Source organism: Pyrus communis, chromosome 4, assembly GCF_041283825.1.
Source record: "Pyrus communis isolate YQ-2024b chromosome 4, ASM4128382v1, whole genome shotgun sequence".
In the NCBI taxonomy this organism is placed as follows: Eukaryota; Viridiplantae; Streptophyta; class Magnoliopsida; order Rosales; family Rosaceae; genus Pyrus; species Pyrus communis.
The window spans coordinates 24582376-24603099 of NC_142568.1; the positions used below are offsets into that span (position 1 = coordinate 24582376).

A 20724-nucleotide genomic window follows, 5' to 3' on the forward strand; every position below is an offset into this window, starting at 1 on the left:
CGGAAAACCTCTTCCAGTTCCGTATCGCGCAAGGCCTGAGCTTGGCGCTTTAAACAAACACGGTTGCTGTCTGTGTGCATCTTAGCCGCCACTGCCACTGTGCCAGCATTTCGGGTTTTATAGAAAACTTCAATGACTCAGTAAGTTTGAAATTCAATTACTTAGGGTTCCTTGTTGATTTTCTGTCAATTGAATTCAACTGGGTCTTGCAATTTCCTTTGAGTTTCTGGGTGCGATTGTGATTAGTCTTGGGAATCTTAGTATTTCTTGGCTAGAATCATGGAATAATATGGAAATTCGTTTCTTTTAACTCGTGTAAATGTGTTGTTTCAGCTTCATCCTCCCAATGCTTTAAAATTAAAATTAAAATTAAAATTAAATCTGCTTAGATATTATTAGATAATATATGAATTCGGATTTGGGAATTCCACAGATAGTGATCATGTATAGGAGACTAGCAGCAGGAATGGATACTTAGGGTTCCATGAATTGAATTTATGTTGCGGTGGATTATAATTTGTTCTCAACTTGATGTAAATATTTGTTTATTGTAGTGAATCTGATGGTGCATCTGTAGGAACTTCTCTTGTAGATATGAGTCATCTTTTTGGACAGGATCATGATGATGATCAAAGGACTCGAAATTCTTGTAAAGATGGATCAAGTCTGGTCCAACCACATGAGCCGTATGTGGGTCAGGAATTCGACTCACAAGAAAGTGCGTTGGCATTTTATAATGCCTATGCCACACGTATGGGTTTCGTTACTCGTATGAACGATATGTATCGATCCAAACATGATGGAACCGTCATTGGGAGGACATTGGTATGCAACAAAGAGGGTTTCCGAAAGCCTGACAGGCGTGACAAGAAGACACTAAAGCCTCGGACTCAGACTAGGGTAGGTTGTAGGGCAATGCTGTCCATCAAGAAACTCAGTGTTGGGAACTGGGTTGTTAAATGGTTCGTTAAGGAGCACACTCATGCATTGACTCCCAATAAAGCTCCAAAAGGACTCATCGATGATCAAGTACTGGTAAGTTATCATGATCTTTTACAGTTTTTATTGACTTCAATTTGTTCTAAGAAATTTTTTTGTTTTGCGTCATGCATATGTTAATATTAGACTCGGAAACAATCTTATATCGGGGTACTGCAACTTAATTTTGTCAATTAAATGGGATTTTTGGTGGCTACAGAGCTCTTACTATATCTGCGCGACTGCACATGTTGCTCAATGACATATTTCTTAGGATTTTGTTTAAGAATTACATTAGTTAACAGGCCTAGAATCTGACATTACATCTTGTACCGCGTTAGTGTGACCTGAATTTCATTGATCTTATGCTTCTTTTCTTTTTCATTCTGTCATGTGTTTGTAGGACGATAAGACAAAGATTGCAGAGTTAACTAACGAGCTGTTCCTTGAGAGAAAGCGGTCTGCTGCACTTAGAGAAATAGTTGATCTTCTATTTAATCACATTGAGGAACATACGCAAGACCTGTCGAAGAAACTTCAGCATGTTGTTGACAATGTCAAGGAGCTTGAATCTGAAGGGAAAAATTGTCGTAGCCTCGGATAGGCCCGGCATTCTAATGTACGTTGAATATGTGCAGATTAGTTTTATAATTTTATTTCATTTTGCGGAAGAAGTATTACTTCGAAATCTTAAGTACGAGTTTAGCTGTGTTTTGTTACAATTAGCCAACCCTGTATATGAATGCTCGTATGGTTGTCACTTGGCACGAGTGTAGAATGTAGCATGCTAGAGTTCAGAGGCTAAGCCATAATTCTGTGCACTATGGGGGTGAAGTTATACCATTCATTCTGATCCAATTCCCGCCACTACCATTGTCATCGCCACCACCCCTGAAACTGGCGATACCGAAACTGGCGGTCATTAGGGGGAAAACTTCTTATGATCCCATCCTCCGGAGGCATAATTCAAGAAATTCAACATGTAAAAAGATGAGAGAAATTTGTTTATTTAGTAAGACAGTGCCTTTGTACATTTAGTAAGACAGGGCATACATTTATTTGCAAAAAATTAGTTGAGATTGGTCATCTTAGGATAAACGTGGATCTGGACCGGACAACCTACCGACGGATCAAGGGTGTTAAAACTTAAAAACACGAGTTTAGTACTAAATCTCCATCTTCCAGACTTGAGGTCGGTAGAACCATACCCAATTTAAAAGCATCCACAAAGAGACCTAAGCACACACCGGCTTTCCAGTAATTTACCATCATGACAAAAGACTTGAGCCTCCCACTTGATTGAGAGGGGGGCTTTCTATACATAAGCATACCAATACCTTCAATGGTGGCAACCACTACACCCGCAACCAGAACATCCCAATCCCCAGTCTGCCCAAGGATTGTAGCCAATGCATTTGCCGTGTAGAAACCCAAAAGAAGAAGAAATACTTTCATGGGAACTTTCTCCTAGCTAAATTCAGCTTCTCCAATAGCTGTCTTCCACCTGCAGTCACTATCCGACCCAATCGGGCGGCATTGAGATTAGAGTTGTTGCCATTGATGCCCTCTTGCCCACCGTTATCAGGAATCCCACCTGTGTCCAAGGCAAGGGCTCCCGTTGTCTTGTTGACTGAAAACTGTGTCAGCATACCAAAAATAAGCATGTTAAGAAGGGCATCAACATATTCTCATGAAAGAAGAAGGCATCAGTATAACTCCTAAATACAGTTTGCAGGACTTTTATTTGACGACTGACGTGGATATATATTATTGTGAACTAAACCAAAAAGAAAAGGCCTGTTTGTATCAACTGTTGACTGCCAACAAAAAGTCCAAAATGACTGAAATCATTCTCTGTAAGTGGCCTAAGCAGAATCTATTTTGATCCATTCAAGGTCCATTACGTCTATGGTCAGTGGCCACAGGATGAGAGGCAAACCTGGTCTTAGTGAAGGCAGGATCTTGGAAGATCTGCAGCAAATTTGGGCATCATTCCACATAATAATTTTCTGGAGCTTGGAAATAGGTAGGGACACAGCAGAGCAAAAAGAGGAAATCCAAGAAAGAATGCTAGAACAACAGAAGCAGGTCTATGCAGCAAGGATGCATGCAACTCACGCTATTTAGAATGGTTCAGGGATTCCACTAATTATTAAGGTATTCATAGAAATAGGAGAAATGTCAAGTCATCCGTTCATATACAGATATAATGCAGTTGACTTTATTCTGTAAACAACAACAAAGCAGAATGAAAATGCAAAAGCTCAGTCAGATATAGCATAAAGGAAAACAAATTTTCAGTGACCTAAAAATACGTATACCGCCTTTGGGGGGAAGGGAAGGGCACAGACTTTATGCGAATGTTTGAAGTTTGGATCTTGAAAGTTGGTTCACTGCAACAGTTGTGGATCAGACAAGTTGCAGGAGTTGTATATGATCTTTCAGGGATTTGATTCTCTAGTGCTGGTGCAGTTCCCGTTCGAGAGGCCATGAACTAGAATGATGGAAAGAAGAGAAAATGAGATTGTTAGTACACAAGCCTTCAATTTGAACAGTAATGATGATCACTCAAAGGTTAAGGATTGTTAAGGTGGTTTAGGTGAGTTTGATTCTTATGTAGTTATGTAAACCATTCCGAATATGATGGTGGGGAGTGCAAAAACTGCAACATAAACACAAACCCATTTTGGAGAGTGAGGTGGAGCCTAATTGATTCCATGGCAAAGTTGATACTCAAACCAGAGTGAGTGAGGCTTGCTATATTTGATCAAATTGTTCATATCAATCATCCATTAACCAAATGAAATGAAGAAAAGAAAGCAAACTGCAAATGAATTTATTTAACAAGCCGAGTAATCTGACATCCAACGACCCTTTACTGGATGATGGATGACATGAAACATATTTAGTGAATCATAACAATAATCTCGCAGTCACAGGCTCACAGGCATAGTTTTGATCAGTGCATACTTATATTTGGATTTTCATATATAATTATTAATCAGATGGAAAAAGCAAGGATTTGTTGACAATGAAGCAAAATGAGGACGAGTGGCTGGAATACCACACCGTCATGCAAGACGTCATCAAAAGGAGTCGACTTGACAAGACCCTCTTCTTTGATCTCAGAGGAAATCACGACAACTTTGGCGTCCCACAGCTCGGCGGCTCCTTTGATTTCTTTTCAAAGTACAGCATTAGTGGCCACTTGGGCAGAAGTCGGAATGTCAACAGTGTCACTCTTCAGGTATTATTCCTCTCACTTTCAGACTTTCAGTGTCAGAGCTGCCTTATCGTTGTGTGCTAAGTTTACCTGACATTGAGTTCAACTTTAATTGTACGTTCCCAATTCCCATGCTTTGATTACAGATGCTACCATGCCCTCAAGTGTGTGTGAATTCAAAAGCTTTACACCTTTTATTTCCATCCAGACTGCTGATCGGAAGCATCTCTTTGTTGGAGTTGATAGCACAATGCCTGTTGGTTTACGAGGTCCGACTAATCTCTTTGCGCATCCAACTGATCAACTATTAGCACAACTGGATACGCACCTCTCACAGTGGGACTCTAGATCACAAGAACCATTAAGCAAGATTTCCTTCGGGCATTTTCCTCTATCATTCTCACAGTGGGACTCACAGTTCATGTCAACATCTTCAACCCATCACGATTATGAATGTCATGATATGGTCCCTTTATCTTACGGCACAGTTAGAGCCCTGGTGTTTTCTGTTTCTCCAATTGCATCAGTTACGACTAAGATCTATGACTCAAGACCTGGATTCTCAATCTGGTCTTTGAGGCACCCATGCACATGATTGGGGATAATAACTCCAGGGGAGATCATTTTGTTACTCCATGGAATCATAGAGCCTTTGAGGATCCAGTCCCTTACAGATACTGGTTGCAAATAGAATCAACAGACTTGATGGGCAGATCAACGTTATCTGATTTAAGGCCGTTTTCTGTTAATGGGCTTACTACTACGATTTCTTGGACTTGGAAGGAATTTATGGTCATGGGTTGTCAATGGGCTGCCTTGTATTACCCAATGCTCTGGTGTGCTGTATATTTCATACCCTCTGTTCTCCTTATTCCACAAGCTATCCTTATTTTCTCAGTTAAGACATTTCACTAACAAGAATAAGGGCTTTGTAAATGCTATACGATTGGTTTTTCAGCTCTGCAAGCTTCCCGTAGCATGGTTTGGTTTCTTAGGATACTTATTCTACCTTATATTATTCCCCTGGTTTATTGGGCAAGTTTTCACAGACGGAAAGGATGAAGGATACATGACCTATATGGGGTGGATGGTTAAATCTTTCAATCAAAACGGAAAACACGAGTACGTTGGATCGCCAGATGTTATGGTGGTGGTTCATCCACATCTCCTCTTTCTGGTTTTTCCTGCTCTTATGCTGACTGCGGCTTTGGCTACTGAAAACAAGTCTCCAGAGAACATTTTCTCTCGTTTACAGGGAAGAAAGAAGATGACTGCGGTCAAGAGGAAAGGAGATCTTTATGGTATGATTACTCAGGTAGCAGGAAATCAAATTTCCATGTTGGAAACCGGTGGATTCGGAATGTACTTTTAGTTCTTTGCTTGGCAGTTTGTTGGAAGCATTTTATGGTAAGGTTTCTTTCACTGCCCCATTTCTGCTTGACATACATGTCATAAATATGTGAATACTTTTCCAGACTTCTTAAGATAATGGAGGCAAGAGAAGTGTTTGGAACCTTGCAACACCATTCTGAAATGTTGCGGGGTCTCCAAACTAAATTCTTTTCTTCTGTCGTCCTGGGAACCGTTTTGAAGTAATTAGTATGAGGGAACAAATCAAGATGCATCTTGTGTTTTCTTTGTGATCGCATATTGTACTAATGTATGTTTTACTTTGGTTGCTATGTTTCGTTTGTCTCTGGATTGCAGAATTGCAGGACTCTCGTCAAAGCATATGAGATGAATACCGTTCTCCATTTTCCAGGATATAGCCTAACAATTCCACTACTGTTGGCTTATACTGCCTACAAAACCAGGAGTGTATAAATACCACATGCGCATTGCAGGAAGCGAAATTTGTCTCACATTTCTTCATGTTGTATCGGCATTCCTTGTTACTCGCTGGTAACCAGATTAGGGCGGAGTCATTCATGCAAACTTGGGTTTGGGTCAGGTGACGAAACAAAACAACTGGAAAATTGATGCTTTGAGCCTTAAACGTCTGCCATGGCAAATGCATTTGTACGTATGGGGTTGGAGACGACTTGTACCTGCGATTTGAGAAATTGTGTTGGGAAAGCAGGCAGCCCTAGGCCCCTACCTAGCTAATCTACACTACGCAAGGGATACTTTTGTTCTTTTTGTATCTTGCTTGCTACCGATGTGGGATTTGCAATTCATCTTTCTTTTGCATCTTGTATGTTACGTGAACCTGCTCAAGAATTAGCCTTGTCAATACTATTTGATACGTGAAGATTAGAGATTCTTGCACCGTCTGTTAATCTGAATTCAGTTACAACAAAGCCGATAAATCTGAATAGTCCTATATTTGGCTTTCACTTGCACAATGATAACAGAGAACAATGGAATTTAAAGAGTAGCAGCAGTGCCATTCATAGAAATTCAGGGAGGGGAATTGGGGCAAAAGGAAACCCGAAAGGGACATCGGTCGTTCATTTGCTTTCAAGATGAGAAAAAAGAGGAAGATAATTAGTACATAACTTATTCAACTTGTGCAGGTGCAGCAGGGTCCAATTCAATTACCAGTCCCCCCGCGACTAGTTTCCTCTTACAAGTTACAACCACCACCACCCACTTTTTTAAAGATTCCAACTTTGCTACAATTTTATCAGCAACTGATTAATGACATGAAAATTACAGGTCCAAGGCATTTGCATTTGCATGAATCAAGACAGCCACAGAAATGCTAGACAAACAACAGGAACTATATACAGCTCATGTTCCAATACACAAGCAAGACAGTCTCTTCCTCCGACCCTTGATATTTTCTGCATCCTCCTCGCACTGGCAATTCTAAAGGTAAGTAACCCTTCCCTCGCAACCCGCCACGCTATTTCTCCGCTGCAATCTGCCAGCCAAAGAGGCAAAACAAAGGCCTCCACAACCAATTAGGCCAATTTGCATAGGAAACAAGTTACCGGCGCTGTTGACACATCTGGCACACACTGGCCGGCCTGACATTTGCAAAGGTGCAATGTTCACAGGACCAGTGGCCTAAATCGTCAATGTTTCTACTGGAACTACTTGACCTGGATGTTGCAGCCTTGCCCCTCCCACCTCTTCCCTTACTTGAACCTCCCAAACTCTTTGAGCTTACTGTCCTGCTGCAGGTACCATGGGAATCCACGTCTGATAGACCATTCTCCAGAGCTCGAACTAAATTTTCAAAGTAGTTTCGAGTCACGCTGTTTTCATTGAAATTGAACCATAAATCAATAAACTGAAAAGCTATATCATTGTAACCCAAGTCAACTTATCCAATCAGAAAACTTTAGTGTAATATATTTAGTGGAACATAACCTGGTGATAAGCTCTTATTTATATAAATTTTACATCAAATTCACTTGTCTTTTCTTAGTTAGTTCCTTATATTTTTGAGCTATTTACTTTGTTTTTGTGTTTTGTAGGATTTGTCAAGTAAAGAAAAGAAAAATAGCACAAGTGGAATTTTAAGTAACAAATTCGTCAAAACTGCCTGTGCAGGTCAGCTGACTTTGGAAGCAAGTTGCGGACAGCTCAGAATGAATTAGAGAATGAGCCTTATATGCTTGGAAAGCTACGGATGTCTATTTTCTGGAGCATTTCGTGGATTGTTAATATCATTTTTCTAGAAGAAGTTATGGCCGTTTTAATACTGAAAGGTTTCCAAGAGGCTAAGCAGTTTGTAACTGACAAGAAAGCATTGAAAGCAATAAATCCAATAAATCTAGTAGCCAAAACTGATGCAATCAAGAACAAACCAGCTGACACCTATTCAAATATCAGAGGAAATGGAATTAAAGATGAGGATTAAGAGGGAGTAATTGGCATAAAGGCTACCCAAGGAGTTACAATTGTTTTACATTTCCTCTCACTTATTGTCATCACTAAATGGCTATTAGTGGGTGAGTTAAGGAGAAGAAAATGATGCAGCAAGAATTGGTTCAAAAGTAGCATTGGGGAAGGAAGGGAGGAGAAGCCTTAGTCGATTTCTTTCGGTTCTATTTTCTCAAACTCATGTCTATCTTCTGTTTTAACTTAAGGATTGTGTAACCAAATTTTTAGTAGTTAGGGGCTGTTTTGAAGCCCCAAATATGATTGCAAGTTTGTTATGACATTTCGTTTCAATTACTTTTATGAATGGATGAAAATTGGTTCACTACTTGTCTCATTGATGAATTCTTTATGTGTTTTCTACGGATGCATACTTAGTAAGCATATCTAGGATTCTAATGCCATGAATATATGTGTGTGCCTGCCCTTGTCAAATGAGGACCTACATATGTTCTAGAGTAGTACTTGTTAATTGCGATTAACATGTGAACCAATTTTTAGGATAAGTAAGACAACGCTAGTACTTACGATGCCTTGTGATGACTCAAACTTTTTTCGTTCTTAATGATTTCTACTTGTTAAATCTATGAACACACCATTCTAGATTGCATGTTAGGGACTAAGTTAAGTTAAAAACGCCATTCTCTTAACATACTACATAAGAAAGAGTAATAGGTTGAGTTCTAACATTGAGCCAACTTGAGCATCTTCATCCGGAAATAGAAGGAATTTGAATGAAACATAACATGTTTGCATGATTATTTGGTGGTGGATAGCAATTCCCCTAACTCGTTTTTCTTAATTTGTGAAATACTTAAAATCTGTTTTTGTCCTGTTTTAATTCGATTTAATTTAAATAGCAAATCAACTCCAAAAATCCCGAAAATTTGTATGAGTGTAGCTCTGTGTGTCTAGTATCTGCATATAAAATTTCATAGACTTTAGATAAGTGTAAGTTGGTCTAATAATTATTTTTCGGTGGCTGGTCAGTAGGGACAACAGCCCAATTTTTGTGACATTTTAAGTAGTTAGATAAAACAATCTTCTGCAGGAAAGACCCTTATTTTCATATGCTACAATTGACAAATCTTATTGTTAATAAGGAAAATTAATAGGACATTTGTGTGCTACTTTGTGGTGTGCTTTTAATTCTATCACCTGGTCAATCCGGCAAGTTTTGTGCGGAACTCATTGAAATCTTTTGATGGGTGATCATTGAGGTAAACTTGTAGCTCCTTTTCTGCACATTGATGAAGCCGTTCCAACCCAGACTCAGCTTCACCTGCGGAAACAGATATTAATGACAACAAAGCAACATGATGCATTGTCTATCTTCGAGCTTGAGAAAATGACATACCTTGCAAGTACTCAAAGAATTGTCTCTTGGCATGTTCATGCTCCGGTAAATAATATCCATAAGCATATGTCCATTTTAGTACTCGCCTACATTCAACTATCTGAAAATAGCGAAAATTTAATAAGAAAGAGCAATAGACTCCTTGGTAGAAAAGTGTGGTAACTTGTAGTATACCTGTAGCCAGGCCTCTGTAATGAACTTCAGCTGTGACTCAGGTTGGCACTGGATATCGCTCAGCTTCTCAAGCTACAATAACAACGACAGTATACATGACTTAAAAAAACTGAACAAAAAACAGTTGAAACTGAAGGATAAAATTGTATATATAGAAAATACACTGCACTAAGCATAAACCCAGGAACACAAACCACACAATTGATATCCACATCAATCAGCTATACCAGAATCACTAACCAAGAAAGCTGATGGTAAAAAGTTTTACTTACGTGCACAGTTTGCATCTGCTGCAAGTCTGCAAGTGCTTTCTGCCGGGACTGCAGTGAAGGGAAACGAAACAAAATTAGACATTAACATAAACTATTTAAGTATCATAGATTGTCATGAAAAACGTGTATTTTGAAATTATAGATACTGTTTATACCCCAAAAAATGAAGATAATAGAAACTGCTAAAGTATCAATTTACAAAATAAAAGGCATTTGCACGTGCACATAGAGCCTACGATAAATGTCAAGTAATTGACATTAATCCAAAGAATGCATCTGCTAAAGCATCAAGGAGATAAACGTTAAGTAAGCAAATAAGTCAAACAAAGCCACAAAACTTTTTTTATAAAAATCAAACAACTTTAATTTAACTAATTGACATTTCCAACAATGAGCAAACATCAATACTTCAGAAAACCGATCATAGCAAGCACAATAATTGTTTGTCAACAGTTTTATTGCCTATAAGTTTATAACAAGTGTTGAAATCATCAATGTAAAGGAAATATATAAATTCGTCTTCCGTACGTGTTCATGCAGAGTCACATTATGTACGTATGACTGTCTACTATCGAGGTAAAACATAGCCGAAAAAGTTAACTGAACCTGGTTCATTTGGAAATATGCCTTTTAGATAGTTAACGTCAGAACTATGAGCATACACGAGAACGTCAGAAAACTGATGTCTGAGTGACATCAGTTTTACAAAATTCTTAGGCAAACTAGGTACTTACCGATTGATTGGTTGCCCATCTTTCATAATAATGAGTGTACCTCTCCAGAGAGTTCTTGGCCATCTCTCTTCGCTTCTCTGACTCATCATACTGTATATAACAATATGATAAGAATCATATAATATGGCACAAACTGAGTTAATAGCTGGAGAAAATACGCGACCATCATAATAGAGATGCAAACTGCATTAACATACCACTCCCTCCTGATTGGTGTTTAAAATCGATTTTGAAAAGGCTTATGATCATGTCGAGTGGAGATTTTTAGACGAAGTTTTACAAAGAAAAGGCTTTGGCATTAGATGGAGAAAATGGGTGCAGGGATGTCTAAATTCTGCAAATTTCTCCGTTTTGATCAATGGGAGGCCTAGGGGAAAATTTCATGCTTCAAGAGGTTTGAGACAAGGCGACCCACTGTCACCTTTTCTTTTTACCTTAGTAGTGGACGTCTTGAGTAGATTAATGGAGAAGGCTCAAGAAAATCTGCTGATCAAAGGTTTAGGCATTGGGCAAGAAAGGGTGGAGATCTCTCATCTTCAATTTGCTGATGATACTATTTTCTTCTTGGCGGATGATGAGGAAGTTTGGAACAATTTATTAGAGGTGCTCAATTTATTTTGTACTGTTTCAGGGTTGAAAATCAACAAAACGAAGTGTTCTTTGGCTGGAATAAACTCAGATTGTGAGAAATTAAAAAGGTTGGCAGATTCTTGGGGTTGTGAGGTGGGTAGTTGGCCAATAAAGTATTTGGGTCTCCCTCTTGGGGGTAGGCCAAGAGCACTTATGTTTTGGGATCCAGTGGTAGAAAAAATGGAAAAAAGACTTCAAAATTGGAAGAAGGCCTTCTTATCTAGAGGAGGCAGATTAACTTTGATTCAATCTGTTTTGGGAAGCTTGCCAATCTACTACATGTCCTTGTTCAAAATTCCTTGCGGGGTGATTGGACGCCTAGAAAAACTAATGAAAGGATTTCTTTGGGAGGGGGTGGAGGAAGGAAAGAAAAACCACCTGGTGAAATGGGAGATAGTTATTAAAAGTAAGGAGGAAGGGGGTTTAGGAGTAGGGAATTTGAGAAATCAGAATGAAGCGTTATTGGCTAAGTGGTTGTGGAGATTCCCAAAGGAACCAAATTCTCTCTGGCACAAGGTGATAAGAAGCAAGTATGGGCTGCAGGATAATGGGTGGAATGCAAATCCTCCATTGCGGGGTTCAAGTCGAAGCCCCTGGAAAGATATTTCGTGTGGTCTCCAATCATTTCTACAATGTTGCAAGTTTGAGGTGGGCAATGGGGAGAGGGTGAGGTGTTGGGAGGATGGCTGGTTGGAAGGGGGACCATTGAAAGAACAATTTCCTAGATTATTCTTGCTATCGAGAATGCACAACCAGAACATCGCAAGTTTTGTGGATCTTTCTATCAATTCTTTGAGCTGGAATTTTGATTTCAGGAGAAATTTGAACGAGGTGGAGATAGAAGAGGCGGCTAGATTATTACAGAAAGTGGAAAATGTTCGCTTGTCTCAATCAAGAGCGGATGATAGAAGGTGGAAACTGGAATTATCAGGATTGTTCACTTGCAAATCCTATCGCTCTTTCTTGAGCAACAATGGGATTGTGCAACATTTTCCACCCTCTTCACAGATTTGGAAATCAAAAGTTCCTCCGAAGGTCAAAGTTCTTGTGTGGCTAGTGGCTATTGGGAGGCTCAACACTTGTGATCAAATTCAAAGGAGAAGTCCTTTTATTTGCATCTCTCCCCATTGGTGCAGTTTGTGTAAAGCAAAGGAGGAAAGTGTTAACCACATTTTTCTTCATTGTTCTTACACGATTCAACTGTGGTGGAAATTGTTTCAGGAGGTTAGAGTAAGTTGGGTCATCCCAAAGGGTTGTTTCGAGCTTCTAAGCACTAATTTTGAGGCTCTAGGAATTGGGAGGAAAGCTAAAGTTTTGTGGGGTTGTCTGGTGTCGGCAGTTTTTTGGAACATTTGGTTGGAGCGTAACAAAAGAATTTTTGAGGATTATACTGGTGTGGGGGTAGCAGATCTGTGGGGAAGAGTAAGATATTGGGCAGCCTTCTGGGCTTCAGTTTCAAATGAATTTAAGAATTACTCTCTTTCTCACATACTGTGGGCTATGTTAGCAGTTGTAAAATGATTTTGGTTGAGGTTGTCCTACTTGTAATCTGATCCTCTGGAGAGATTTTCTTGTTCTGTTCTTGGTGGATTTCTTATCCACTTCTGTGTATTACACTTTTCTTTTTTAATAAACTGTTATAGTTTCTTCTCAAAAAAAAAAAAAAAAAAAAAAAAAAAAAAAACATACCACTCCCTCCTGCTTTGCTGTCTCATAACGGTTACATGCATAAAAGCCACCTGTCCTTTCACCATGATCCAACCATGCACCGAGGCAAAGCCTGAAAGCATGTAATGCACTACACGTATCAGTGTTCTAGAAATATTTTGTTTTTTTTTCCCTCTTTTTGAGCAGATAGTGTTCGAACAAGATACATGATGACATGAAATCCAGCTTTGACATAAGTAAGTAACGCCTTTGTAAAAACCTAGAAAAGGAGCGCAAGATAATAAATTACTTTTCAGATGATTACGGTGCACAGGAATCAAAATGCAATAGGTAGTGTTACTAAAATGCTTACCAGAAAAACTCGAATTTACAAGGTGGTAACATAAGAAATGCCTTTGTAGAAAACTAGAAAAGGAGCGCAAGATAATAAATCACTTTTCAGATGATTACAATGCACAGGAATCAAAATTCAATAGGTAGTGTTACTAAAATGCTTACCAGCAAAACTCAAATTTACAAGGTGGTGTGCAAGTGATATGCATACAGCCTTGGTTTTTCTCAATCGGCCGTTTGCACTTTGGGCAGGGCTTGGAATTAGCCAATATCCTGAAATCCATCAACAATATAACTTAGTACTTTGGGCTAAAAACAATATAAAAAAAATATTTGGTAAGGCCACTGTTTCTGCTGTACTGGAGTTATACATGATGGTAAATAACCAGGACCTATTGATGACATGCGTACCTGAGAGGGATAGGCCCTCAAAGAATTTTAAGTTATTGAGAATGGTATCAGGGTTTGTGAATTATTCATTCGATCATTCAAAACAAAGAAAAATTTGTAGACTTAAGTCTTCATTTAATCCATCCCTGATGTAAACCCAGATTGCCCATCTTTCTGCGGCTATTCCATCAAAATAGTTTGAACTAGGAAATGGAATAAGCACATTTTTGGCCACACTATAAGCTTAACACCCAAACATTGAGAAATTTTACTCCAATATTTTAGGAAATCATCAAAAATTCAGCTCCCAACTTATAAAGTCCACACTATGGTGGCCATTACGGAACTTTTCTTTTGGCTGGCACCATCCCACACTTCAACATTGGCATTTGCGCACTACCTAGCTACAGGATTGTTCGTTGCAATATGATATCAAAGCGTATATCCAGGATAACATGGCTAGACAGGTCATGCAATTATTATGGTAGGGACTGGCCATGCTTTCATCAAACATTATTTGGCATCAGAACATAGATTATTTTCCCATCATCCTATGGGACATGGAGTAGTCCAATCTTCACATCTGATCACTGTTCTCCTAATTTAATGTACCATTCCGCCAATAACTAATGTCTTACGTACCAATTCATATTTTCAGATTCTGCACTATTCTTCATTATCCATTTTGACACAGTGCCGCAATCAACTGGACGGTGAGCTTCCTCAGTACACTGCAAGGTCAAATTCACAAGATGTAAATGCCATGAGCACCTATGAAGAACAGGATAACTTCGTATGAAGCACCAAGTGATACTGTACAATGTTTATGGGCTCATATGCAACACAAAACAAAGCATAAATATAAAAAGCTAAAAAAAAAGGAAAAAAAAAAAAAAAAAGCCACATCATATATCATTTCAACACAATCATATTCTGATTTTTGGAGATTTCTCACATAGCCGCATCTTATCATAACTTCATCCCGCACGCCATACAAAATGCACATACATGCAATTTTCAATGAAGATAAAAATTATATGCGAAGAATTCAAAGAGACTCACGCTCCAGCAAAAGCTATATGAACAGCGGCAGGTAACATCATAGCTTCCACCACCAACAATAAAATCTATAGCATAATCACAGCCTGGAGCAGGACACCATTTTGTCTACAGAGAAACATCCATGAAATAAAATGGTCAACAAAATGTTGAATGAAGGCTAGTAAAAAACAACATTCAAATACAAAATATATGTTTAAAACCTTACAGAGAATTCACAAGGTCATGCATTACCTTGCTCTAGTTGTACGGAACAACTAGGGTAAGGTAATGAAAAACATAAATATTTTTCTGTAATCATCTTATCAGATATGAAGCAATCTTTAAGTTTACTTCTAAGTTGCCACTGCAAGACCATTCTCACCCATATACTGTTACCTATGATGCCACCAATTCAGTTGTGTGTCTAGTTTACATAAAAACACAAGTACCGAATAGGAGATGCTCTTTAATGCTACACTATCAACTTGCAAACTAGAATGGTTCTACTTGTTTTTAATCACTATAACCATAAATTAATTAAGCGTTTGGCAAGTAAGAAGATATAAGGACTAAGGTTTTGCATTTACTTTGGGAGAATAGACAAATCGCTGATCATTGTGATCAAGGATCCAATCCTGGGATTACCTTCCTATTGTCTTCAACATAAGATCTAATAAAGTAGCGAGAATATTTCTCCTTCTCTTCATAGGAAGCCAAATCATTAATCATATCTTGGCAAACAACGGCACTACAAGATGGATCCGGACAGCGCAACATCAAACATCCAGGGCCATCATTAATGGCTGTGCTAATATAGCCTACAAGACATGGAAAATTATAAAAGAACGTCTTACAGAACTCAAAATTCATTTGGAAACATAAAAACAAGATGAAAAAATGATATATATTTGTAAACTTCAGATTTCTGGATATTAGATGACAGAGACATAAAAATCAATACAAAAATTGTATAAGTAGTACAAGAAACAGAACTACAACGCATATAACACATCGCATTATCAACACTCATGTTATTTATACATAATATGTGTGTGCGCGTATAGGTCCTAGAAAATGCTATATATGATGGGAAAATAAATCCCACTAATTGATGACAAAAGGAGGACCAGTCTTCACTTTTAAGTGCTACCGTAAAATCATCAACACGGGGTCTTGCACAAATACATGAGATGAGATCCACATGTATTGAGGACCCTATAAACAAAAGTTTGACTAGGACATACTTTTCTTATATTACAGCATTTTTTTTATAAATGCATCCCTGGCGATAATAGAAAAGTGAAAAAATCATGCCACACTACACTAAAAGTTCAACTTTTCCATGGAAGAAAAAAGACAAATATATGACATTGTATCAAACCTGCCCAGCATGAGGAACAGAAAGGATGACCACAAGCTGCAGCATGCATCTTATCACGAGGATAGGTCTCAAAACAAATCCCACAATTAAGCTGTTAAACAAAAGACCATGTTATCAAAGTTGTTAGCCATATATACCAGTCTAAGGCAGAAAAAACTTTGAAGCAAAAAAAGGCTGAAACTTGATGACATCTGAAAGCATGGACAGCTTACTTCACTAGCATTAGGATATTCAACAACTGGTTTCTCTGGCAAGCCAACAGCCCTGCGAACCCTTTCTTCATCTGCAAACCACTCATCGTGTACTTTACTGACACTCCTGTGAGTATAAAGGAAGTATACATTCTTTAGAAAATCCAGAAAAACAATGCACCGTGGTATAAAACTTATCAAATAAATGCATGGCAAAACAAATTGGAAAACAATGCACCATGGTATAAAACTATCAAATAATTGCATCATATACAAATTGGGGAAGGTATAGTGGAAATTATCTGACAAACTAAACTAGGGTCACATAACCCAGGTACCCATTACCAAGAGTGAAGGCAATCCATGTCAGCATGTAAAGAAATTAGCAAAATAAGCGAAGAAAAGAAATATTGGAGACAACAATTTACCAATTATAGTAGCGGAGCAGTATACTAGCTGCAACTTTTGGAATAGAGAGCACTGTAGATATCCTCATAATATCCTCCTCTTGATGCCGACGAATGTCAGCTTCTGTCAAAACATTGTAGTTTTGCTGCAATAAAAAAAAAACGAAATTACAACAATAATAGGAGCCACAACTAAGCAATAAACTTATTTTTGCCTACAGACAAGCATCGAAGTGTGCTTCAGTAAATACACATTGAGAAAATAAAGCAAAGATATCACAGAATAGTAGAGTTCATTAAAAATTTCCAAAGGTTAGAAACGCATGTAGCAAAACCACTAACAAATTTCATGTACAATAACTATAAGGTGCAAAACTTCAATTAGTATGTATCTTAAACTAAAAGACTTTCCCATCTTTAGACACAACAATGAGAGCACGCAACATTCTGCGATATGCATCATATTTTAACTTTACTTTTTCCGAGATCCAAATGCTTCAAGAGAAAGGCTACCACATCCATGGAGTTCACCGAAACAGTGCAAGCTCCAAAGGAGCCACAAAGATGAAAAAAACCAATTACTTCAACCATGGTCAGCTACCGATCAAATAAATACCAAATTTCTCCAAACATAATTGGCATTGTCCACCACCAAAAGTCCCCTACGAGAAGAAGAGGGGGGAACCCGAGGCCCGAACAAAAAAAAAAAAAAAAACAAAACAAAACAAAACAAATCAAGTAAACAAAAGAAAAAGGCACCCGATAGAATTATCCCACAATCTATGCAAACTCTTTTTTTGTTAAGAATAGCAGCACCTATGGAAATCCTTCCTTAGTAACTCTAGCCTAACTAACCCAAATATCAAATCAAGGAATATTAACATTATAACGAAGCTATAATTCTAGCAGAATCAACATTTCCACCATAAGTAAAGCCTCAGACTTTTTAAGGCATTACCACAACACGAACTAAATTTACATTTCGGATAAATCAATGAAACCTAAGATCAAAATCAGCAACACTAACATTACCACAACGCCGAATACAACAAAAAGAATAAAATTGATGAGTAGACCCAACATAAAATTAAGCACATTTAACATTTGGACATGTACTAAAGGGCTCAACTTTCAAAACCCAGAAGAAAAATAAGATAAAAAATCAATTAACCAAAACCATTTCGAAGAAACTAAAAGAGAAGATATGAAATTGTGATAATTGAAGAGAAAAGCCACCTGGTAACGATGCGAGGCGACATCATTGGAATCGTCGGAGTCGTTGTCGATGAACTCGTAATCTGCAACTCCAGCGTCGTCGCTGTCCATAGCGGCAGCTGCGTCATCATCGCCGCCACTGTAGAAATCGTCGTCGTCATCGTTGGCGTCGAGCATGTCGCACTCTTCGTCCGAATCCATTTCTTGGTTTTCTGATGAAAAGGATCAAAACCCTAACTGGGATCAATCCTAATTTGCATAGAACAGGGGAGTTGGGGGTGATTAGAGAAAGAGAGAGGGAGTGGCAGAAATGGAAATCAAAGGAGAAGGGTGGATGAAAGGGGGAAAGAGAATGTGAGCGTGTTCTGTGGTTGATTGGTTGATTGAAGAAAAGGGAAAGGAGAAAGGAGAAAGGATTCGGAGGAAATGGAAATCGAGAGGAAAATATTGCTTTTCATGATGACTGGGTTAGGAGGAAAAATAAATGTCACATTTTTCTTTTCTTTTTTATTTTGAAACTACAAAAGATAAATCAAATCACCATGCATTATTTTCTTATGTAAATTCTCTCTTATACTGTCATTTATTATTGTATTATACGACGAGCTTTTAAGTTCGATTGTCGTGTGGATAACAAATTTGATACTAATAAATTATCTCATATTTTGATATAAACATATATCATTGTATTAAAAAGAAAAATGTCATCTTCTTTTAAGAAGTTTTAACAAAATATTCTGATGCTGTTCACTTTATAGTATATTACAATGTTTAAAGGTTTCAATAATGTCAGTGACTAGAAGTTGTCAATAAGAGGGAGGCGCTTGGTCGTATTACAATAAATCGAGCAAACACAATACAGTCAAATTAATTGGTTTATGAACTACAATTTCATCTGCCATAAAGAAGACGAGTTCTTCACATTTTGAATAATGGAATTTATGTTTATGTGCTTGGTGTGACATCCCACATCACCCAGGGGAGTGATCCTTATATGTATATTCTCATATCTACCTAGCACGAGGCCTTTTGGGAGCTCACTGGCTTCGGGTTCCGTAGGAACTCCGAAGTTAAGCGAGAAAGGGGCTAGAGCAATCCCATGATGGGTGACCCACTGGGAAGTTGCTCGTGAGTTTCCAAAAACAAAACCGTGAGGGAATGGTAAACCCAAAGCGGACAATATCGTGCTACGGTGGTGGAGCGGACCCGGGAAGTGATCCGCCCCGGGGCGGAATGTGACAATTGGTATCAGAGCCTAACCTTGGCCGTGATGTGCCGTGAGGACGTCGGGCCCCTAATGGGGTGGATTGTGACATCCCACATCACCCAGGGGAATGATCCTTATATGTATATTCCCATCCCTACCTAGCACGAGGCCTTTTGGGAGCTCACTGGCTTCGGGTTCCATAGGAACTCTGAAGTTAAGCGAGAAGGGGGCTAGAGCAATCCCATGATGGGTGACCCACTGGGAAGTTGCTCGTGAGTTCCCAAAAACAAAACCGTGAGGGAATGGTAAGCCCAAAGCGGACAATATCGTGCTACGGTGGTGGAGCGGGCCCGGGAAGTGATCTGCCCCGGGCCGGGATGTGACACTTGGACATATAGTAAGCGGGGTAGAATTCTCTCCTTTTTTTAGTCTTATCCCTTTCTTTTTTATTCTCTCACATATTGCTTTTTGTCTTATTGTTTTTATAAAAAATTAATATAAGATGTTGATGTGGTTTAACCATAAACGTTTAAGTATGAGAAAAAGAAAATGAGAAAGAGATTATGAGAAGAGAGAATCTTCCTCTATAGTAAGTAACCACTTTGGCTGCCCATTGTGCATGTTATGGTACTTTTCTAATGGTGTCATATCCCAACCAAAAAAAATAAGAACTCTGCCAGCTCCCCCTCTGATAATTATGGCAGCAAATGTGATACACAATTGTGATATTCTCAACGTTATTAATTAGAAAATAACATCTATTCCTGGCAACGGCATTAAAATTTGTGTTCTTTCCAATTGCAAATGTAAGGATAATATAAGATAAATTTACCCAACTATCCTATCTATACATCCAAATAAAAAATTTTCTCTACTAAACTTTCAAGTTTGCCCTTAAATAAATAAGAATAAGAAAATAAATATTGGTGTTTTTATCTCTACACCCATTAACTCAAAAAATGGCACACATATGCACTCCTCCATTATTTCGGGCGAAACACACCCAAATGACAACAAAATATTCTCCTAAGTTCATCAACAAGTAAGTTTACTAGAAACCTTTATTGCATGAAACCTTTAGCGGCTCTCATTTATAATTTCAACGAAGAAAATTTCTTACCAATTCGTTGGGCATGAAACAAATTCCTGCAATATGAGGAAAAAGCTTACGAAACCCTTGTTGCTATCTCTTCTAAATAGACACTAACTAACATGGAAGCTTTAATAATTTATGCAAGCTGACTTGTTAGTTTTAATAATTTATGCAAATAGCCAACTCCCAGATAATAGTTCAAACCATATTAGCCGAAAACCTACGCTCAAATTATAAATGAGGGCTGATAAGGGTTTCTAGCAAGTTAACTCGTTGATGAACTTGAGAGAATATTTTGCTGTTATTTGGGTGAGTTTTGCCAGAAATAATAGAGAAACGCACTGGTGTGCCAGTTTTAGAGTTATGGGGTGTAGAGATAAAAACACCAATATTTATTTTCTTTTCTTTTCTTATTCTTATTTATTTAAGGGTAAACTTGGAAGTTTGGTAGATAAAACTTGTTAGTTGGGTGTAGAGATAAAATAATTGGGTCCAAATAAAATTTCCCATAATATAATGGCACAAGTAAGGGTGTCGATTGATCAGACCTCAACATATTACTAGATTTATGTGAACCCTAACTAAACAACAAAAATAAC

At 38.2% G+C, this 20724-nt stretch overlaps 2 protein-coding genes and 2 pseudogenes across 6 annotated transcripts; 2 read left to right on the forward strand and 2 right to left on the reverse strand.

Annotated features, from left to right (window-relative positions):
* On the forward strand, window positions 1–1672 carry LOC137723772 (protein FAR1-RELATED SEQUENCE 7). 3 transcript variants are annotated; one of them, XM_068462962.2, is made up of 3 exons: window positions 1–140; window positions 555–1035; window positions 1382–1672. In XM_068462962.2, exons 1-3 carry the CDS (start codon window positions 133–135, stop codon window positions 1580–1582), a joined length of 690 nt encoding a protein of 229 aa, XP_068319063.1. In that variant the 5' UTR covers window positions 1–132; the 3' UTR covers window positions 1583–1672. The 3 variants fall into 3 exon arrangements, with proteins under 3 accessions (XP_068319063.1, XP_068319065.1, XP_068319066.1); XM_068462964.2 differs by having other exon boundaries at window positions 578–1035; XM_068462965.2 differs by having other exon boundaries at window positions 8–140; window positions 593–1035.
* A 316-nt stretch (window positions 1673–1988) lies between these two features.
* On the reverse strand, window positions 1989–3518 carry LOC148697686 (ycf20-like protein pseudogene; annotated as a pseudogene).
* Window positions 3519–4297: 779 nt separating this feature from the next.
* LOC137722234 (putative metallophosphoesterase At3g03305) lies at window positions 4298–6148 on the forward strand (annotated as a pseudogene). Its single transcript, XR_015961940.1, has 2 exons — window positions 4298–5608; window positions 5909–6148. The product of XR_015961940.1 is annotated as a putative metallophosphoesterase At3g03305 (transcript).
* A 466-nt stretch (window positions 6149–6614) lies between these two features.
* On the reverse strand, window positions 6615–18326 carry LOC137722265 (putative E3 ubiquitin-protein ligase ARI8). 2 transcript variants are annotated; one of them, XM_068461232.2, is made up of 15 exons: window positions 17847–18326; window positions 16632–16756; window positions 16225–16330; window positions 16013–16103; window positions 15277–15449; window positions 14653–14757; window positions 14233–14321; window positions 13366–13473; window positions 12889–12979; window positions 10570–10659; window positions 9836–9883; window positions 9564–9635; window positions 9390–9489; window positions 9191–9314; window positions 6615–7404 (listed from the first exon to the last, which is right to left on the reverse strand). In XM_068461232.2, the coding sequence occupies exons 1-15, from the start codon at window positions 18024–18026 to the stop codon at window positions 7134–7136; spliced, it is 1773 nt and encodes a 590-aa protein (XP_068317333.1). In that variant the 5' UTR covers window positions 18027–18326; the 3' UTR covers window positions 6615–7133. The 2 variants fall into 2 exon arrangements, with proteins under 2 accessions (XP_068317333.1, XP_088549300.1); XM_088693174.1 differs by lacking the exon at window positions 10570–10659 and having other exon boundaries at window positions 17847–18281.
* Window positions 18327–20724: the final 2398 nt, after the last annotated feature.